This window comes from Actinia tenebrosa, unplaced genomic scaffold (genome assembly GCF_029948245.1).
Source record: "Actinia tenebrosa isolate PJP-AT-01 unplaced genomic scaffold, QUT_ActTen_1.0 PGA_scaffold2__45_contigs__length_23673736, whole genome shotgun sequence".
Taxonomy (NCBI): domain Eukaryota; kingdom Metazoa; phylum Cnidaria; class Anthozoa; order Actiniaria; family Actiniidae; genus Actinia; species Actinia tenebrosa.
This window is the reverse complement of record NW_028292579.1, coordinates 13,812,926-13,819,402: the sequence shown is the minus strand read 5'-3', so window position 1 is coordinate 13,819,402 and position 6,477 is coordinate 13,812,926. Positions and strand designations below refer to the sequence as shown.

The 6,477-nt window shown below is 34.4% G+C and overlaps 1 protein-coding gene across 1 annotated transcript; it reads right to left on the bottom strand.

The window, feature by feature from the left end:
• Positions 1-717: 717 nt before the first annotated feature.
• Positions 718-5,366, bottom strand: LOC148909297 (uncharacterized). The gene is made up of 3 exons (XM_089034078.1): positions 4,757-5,366; positions 915-3,733; positions 718-795 (listed from the first exon to the last, which is right to left on the bottom strand). The coding sequence occupies exons 1-3, from the start codon at positions 5,364-5,366 to the stop codon at positions 718-720; spliced, it is 3,507 nt and encodes a 1,168-aa protein (XP_088890204.1).
• Between the last annotated feature and the right edge of the window lie 1,111 nt (positions 5,367-6,477).

Sequence of the window (6,477 nt, the reverse complement as noted above, 5' to 3'; positions counted from 1 at the left end):
AATGTCTGATTTTTGCTGACAACCACTCTTAAAATGCTTCTTACAGCAATGCCATATAATGTATTGATTCTGGTTTTAATAATTTCATGCTATTTTGTTTTATTTTCTATTTAATTTCATGAAAATACATTTTTCCACTGAAGAATGGTTATGTAAGCCATATGCAGTAAAGGGAGCTTTACCCCACTACCAGCATTTATTATTCATTATTTAATAATAGTAATTTGTCATGACATACCATTTACCCAGGGGTGTGGGTCATGAAAACGATAGTGTTTCTTCTTAATATATGGATTACTTTTTCAAATGGAACATTGTTATCATTCATGAAATTGAACAACCATTGGAAATCCTACAGAGGTATGGCATTAATAATAACAATAATAATAATAATAATAATAATAATGAAAACTTTATTGTGATGCTTTTTGTTTTACAATTGCAAATCTCGCTAATAACTAGGTAATTTGCAATCGGCTACTTGAATTAAAGATAAATTTAGTTTTACATGAAACGAAAGGCTTATAGCTCAAGATATATACTTGGATACATACTAGAAGATGGAGGGAAAAAACAACAATAATAGTAAGAAATATAATGATATGAAGATACTAAAAATTCATTAAATCAGGATTTTCCCAGTCTTTGTTTCGTTTACAAAAAATGAAATATGTGGATCTGATGGCAATGTTGATTATTTTTCTTATAGTATGCGTTTTATGCTTTTTCTCGTATCCTAGCTGATCGAACATTTCTAAAAACGTTGAGCTTTCCGCAGAGAAAACTCCAACAGAACTAATCGAGAGATTTACAAATTTAACAGATTTAAAAACACTACTTAATTTTCTTATAATATTTTTGTACTTTTTGTATTTTCGATCAACATTATTTTTCAAATTTGTTTCAAAACCAACTGTTAGTTCCAGAATAAAAAGACAGTCTAGTGTTTTTATCAGAAGATCAGGACGGTGAGCACCTCCAGTTATAAGCCAGGGGCTGGTATAGCCTTCAATGTCAGCATATAATGAAGATTTGTCGAGTTTAGATAGCAGTGATGCAGCGAGGAAGTTTAAGATGGAATCGTGCCTCCAAGTGAAACGTGGTAGATAGTTTTGGCATCCAGCAACAACATGACAAAGAGATTCTGAAGAACCGCAATAGGAGCACTCAGAAATAGCTGACAAACCCCATTTTGCTAGATTCGTGCGTGTAGGTAGTGAGTTGTTGATATATCGAATGGTAAAGTTAAAAATGTTCTTAGGTAGATTAGCGTGAGCGGTAGACCAGATTGAATGAAGTGATGACAGGGAATATTTCATGATGTTTGTGAAAAATGATCCTTGTGATAGCAGATGATGTGTTAGTTTTTCCTCTTGTGTAGATCTAAAGCTCTTGAGTACTTCTTTAGTTGATCGAAAAACATCATATTGAATCATTGAGCTGTTACTGGACGACTTCCAAAGATATTTGATGTCACTGCTTTTAGATGATCTTAAGGCTTTTCTTGTAACGGTTTGGCATTGAATGAACTTGACTGAAGGTGGGATGATATTTAGACCAAATTTATTTCGTGGTAGATAAGTGTTACTTAAGGTTCCAGATATGGGGATTTCTAGCCATCTGTGAAGATATTGATTTACTAAGGGGTCAAGATTTTCAGATATCCATGTTTTTCCGAGGTCAGCAACAGTTAAATGCCAGGATATTTTAGATAAAACATAACGACCATAAAGCAGGAGTTTATTTTTAGGATGAAGTGGTTTCATATCAATGTCAGACATCATGGAGCCTACAGTGGAGGTCACTTCAGATCGATGTTGGTCATTAGGCATGTCAAAATCAAAAAATATTCCTAAATATCGAAATGATTCTCCGGTGTTGACACGAGGGACGAGAACGCTATTTATGAGGAGTTTAGGAAGGTACTGGATTGACTTTGTGCAGCTTTTCCTGATACCAAACGTACAACACTTATCAACTCGTATTATCATGCTTGCCCATTGACACCATATCGCAAATCGGTTAAGAAGATGCTGATTTTCCGACTCTTGAGAACTGATAACAGCAGCATCGTCTGCGAACTGAAACCAGTGGAGTGGATTTAGTAACTTGTAAGAAAAACCGAATTGACGGTACTTTTCTGACTTTATATGCTGTATAAAGGGGTTAAAGCATAAATTGAAAAGTAGAGGACTTAAACAGTCACCTTGAAGAACTCCGCGACCAATAGCTATAAAAGGAGTGCTAAATTCTTGAGTAATTCTTGAGGTTTTAAAATCAGTGTACAAACTGTTAATCAACAGTTTGATATAATCTGGGATGTGATGATAGTCAAGGACTGATTGAATCAGATTGTGATGGACTTCGCCAAATGCATTTTTCAAGTCAAGAAGAGTTATTACAAGTGACCGTTGTTTAGTACGAGCTTTGTTGATAATGTCAGCCATTTGGGATGTGTGTTCTAGCGTTCCCGATAGACCAGGTGTAAACCCTTTTTGAATGTCATGTTCAATTAAATTATTGGTAACCAAAAAATTAAAAATAGAATTACGTAGACATGAGGTAAAGACTTTCAATGGAATTGATTGTAAAGTAATAGGGCGGAAGTTTGCAGGGTCACCAGAATCTCCTTTTTTATGAATTAGAATCGTACATGCTCTTTTCCACTCAGAGGGGACTGAACCAGATGACCATACTGTGCGAATTATTTTAGCTAAATAAGTGCGAAGGTAGGGACATCTTTTAAAGCAGATAATGGAGAGTTGGTCTAAAGGACATGGACTGCCAGAAGTTTTCATCCTTCTTATGACATGTGTAATTTGTTCATATGTTGGGGGATCAAGATTAAAAGGAGTAACAGGATTATTTAAGGCTGGTATCCAGTTTGGAAGATGGAAAAGCTTTGTTGGGTTAGCAGATGATAACGTTTTTTTGAAGAAATCCACACATTTTGTCATGCTAAAGGTTGGAAGAATAGTTTCTTTCGATTCGAAGATCTTTTTAACATAGCCCCAGAAGTTTTTGTTGATAAGGTTATCGTGATCGATGAAGCTGCTGGTATCTTGTTCTTGTTTGCTGTTATTTTGTAGAAGGTCACGCAATAAACGGGATACATATTTGATTTCAATAAGGTCAGCCTTTGAACGTTTTAAAATTCTTAGAGTTTTTTTCAACTTTTTTGTTGTTTTGTCTTTATACTTTTTTATCAGTTCTTCATTGACGGCTTTCTTTGCATGACCAAAATTTTCAGAAAAGTAGTCATATATAGTGTCATTTAAAAGTTTGATACATGAGTTTAAATCCTCAAGTGTGATTGGTGAATTTAAATGAAGGACCGTTTTGAAATATTCGTTAGCCGTTAACCATTGATCATCTGATTTTGGAAGATTTACTCCTACTTTAATGTTTGGAAAAATGTCCTCATCAGAATTAATGAAGAGATTATTATGATCTTGCTCGTCTTCATCATTTTCATGTTGTACAGTGTTTGTTAAATCAGCGCGTAGTTCGTCATCCAATCCAGATATTAATCTACAACTCCGCTGATGCATTTTCAAGCCACGGTTGCCTTTACAAACCTTCCCACAACAACACTTGACCGTAGTAGCACTGGTTTCAGTTGCCGATGAATTATTATCATGAGTTTGCTGGCCATGATTTTGTTGTTGCGGCTGATCATCTTGTTGTACTCTTTGTTTACAACGCCAAGCATGACGACCCAACGAGACGAAGTCTTGACCACAGAACGAACAAACAATCCCAGTAATTAAAATCGAAAGAAAACTTGAATTGACCATGATCTCAGATGTGTTAATAAGCTATTGCTAGTGATATTTTCGATGTTGATATTAATTCAAGTAAGAAAAATTCATTTAAACGGGAGACATGTACAGAGCGTGTCCACTCTGCTCAATGTCACGTAATAATAATAATAATAATAATAATAATAATAATAATAATAATAATAATAATAATAATAATAATAATAATAATAATGACGACTTTATTGGATAAACACAATTACTAGCGAAACCAGTAGTTTTCATTGTGGTCCATATTATAAATACTAAAATATCATATAAAATCTAACTATAAATCTAAATCTAACTATAAGAGAAGAATAGTAATTTATATATAGAAACTAATAAAAAAAAAATATATATAATAGAAAAAATCCATCTAATATATTTTCAAAAAGTTCTTTGAATATTAAAATGATCGACCTTAGAATTCTTTTCTAAGTACATATTACAAATGTTCTTTCTAAAATTATTCAAAGCTATAATACTTCTGGTGCTATAATCTATTGTATTCCGTAATCGATTAGCACTTGCATGAAAAGTGCGAAGGCCAGCATGCGTGCGATAAAAAGGTACAGATAAATTATTGGTTGTGGAAGCCCTTGTATTATGTCTATGTCTATCATTAACATACGAAATATAATTCTTAAGATACTCAGGGCATTGGCCATTAACTATTTTGTGCATTAGACAAAGTTTCCTTAAACGTATAACGTCATCTATGGGTAACCAACCCAACTTACTAAATAGTTTAACCGAATTATCATAAAAACTTGCATTTAAAATTAATCTGGCACAGCGTTTTTGAATTCTTAATAATCGAAGCAAGTTCTCATTTTTGGTATTTCCCCATACTGTGCTGCAATATTCAAAAAGTGGTCTAATTAATGCGTTATACAACAGTTTTCTTAGCGGAAGATTAAGATATGTCTTAGCTCTCTTAAGTAAACAGATACGTGAATTTAACTTATTAATAAGAAAATCAATATGATTGTCCCAGTTCAAATGCTTGTCAATCTTGTTGCCCAACAACTTTTCATCCTCAGCTTCTTTAATAGGAGTGCCACAGAGAGTGAGGTGTAGCGATGGATTGCCAGAATGTAACAGCTTTTGCGTATTTCCAATAATCAAGTACTTTGTCTTTTTGGTATTGGGAACCATCTTATTCAGGGATAACCATTTGCTAACTCCGTCGAGACTGGTTTGGAGACCAAGCTGGATATGCGAGGGGTCACTGTTTGCTTCCCAGATGGTAGTGTCGTCAGCGTATGTGTCAACATTTGAGTTAGGAATTCCAATTGGGAGGTCATTAATATACAGTGAAAACAATATAGGGCCTAAAATCGAGCCTTGCGGCACCCCCCGAGTCAGCGTCAGTGCGTCCGACAATGTTCCATTAATACAGCAGTGTTGTGTTCGTTCTCCAAGATATGATTTAAAACATTCCTGAGATGTGTTGGTTGCGTGATACTTGTCGATTTTTTGAAGCAATAAATCATGATCAACAAGATCAAACGCCTTGCTTAGATCAAGCAAAACAGTTCCTACGAGTTTTCGAGAATCCATAGCTTTAAGCCAATTGTCAGTAAGACTTCACAAGAATAATGTGGTCGATAAGCTGACTGTTTACAGTGAAGAAGATTGTTTGAGGTGAGGTTTTTGGGAATGGAAATTTTGTAGGTGTCATAAATTTGACTAGGAAAACCATTCACTGCGTGAAATGAGAGATGTCAAGGAAAATACGAGTTCTTGACACGCGCTGATATTTAACGTATCCGGGAGCAGTACTCAACGTGTCAGGATACTTAAAGTATCGTGGGGTGTCAAAGTCCGTATACTTAATATCTTGAAGTGTCATGGAATATCCAATAACGCATACTCAATGTTTTGAGGTGTCATGGAGTATCAAACATCGTATTCTCAGTATTCTCAAAGTTTCCAAGTGTCATGGAGTATCAAACATCGTATTCTCAGTATTCTCAAAGTTTCCAAGTGTCATGGAGTATCAAACATCGTATTCTCAGTATTCTCAAAATTTCCAAGTTTCATGGAGTATCAAACATCGTAATGTACGTCCATCGAGTTTAACGAAATCATTATTCATACTTTAATATCAAATATAATTTTATACATCCACCATATACGTAGATGTATTTTTTTTGCAAATTGTCGAAGAATTATTTGATATATCAAATTATATATCGATGTCTGTTTTTTTATTTATTAATTACTCAGCCTAGTTGAAGTTGATTGTTCTCGGAAAGGTTTTCTCCAACACAAGTGAAATGAGATGAAATGCGTGAATCGAAAAAATTGTCGATAGATAGATGTCAGTCTATAATAAAGCGTAAAAGACCATCCTATGGTTGTTTAGAATAATACATTTATGAAATAAAAAACCCTTCGATGAATAGGATTCCTGTGTTATAACGGTCCGCACGGCATTTTGGGTATTGGTTGATCGATCCGACTTTCTACACGTGTTGCTTCAGAGGTCACAGTGGATTATTTTAAGCTTTTCTATTGGAAAAGAAAGTTAGAAAGGCCGTATTTAAGATTTGGTGAGTATCATTGTTCATAACTATTTTCTAATTGAGATATACTTCTTGCCAAATACGAATTCATTGCCACTACTCGTAGCTTTATGCTGTGCCAGTACTGTGTGTCTTCATCTCTT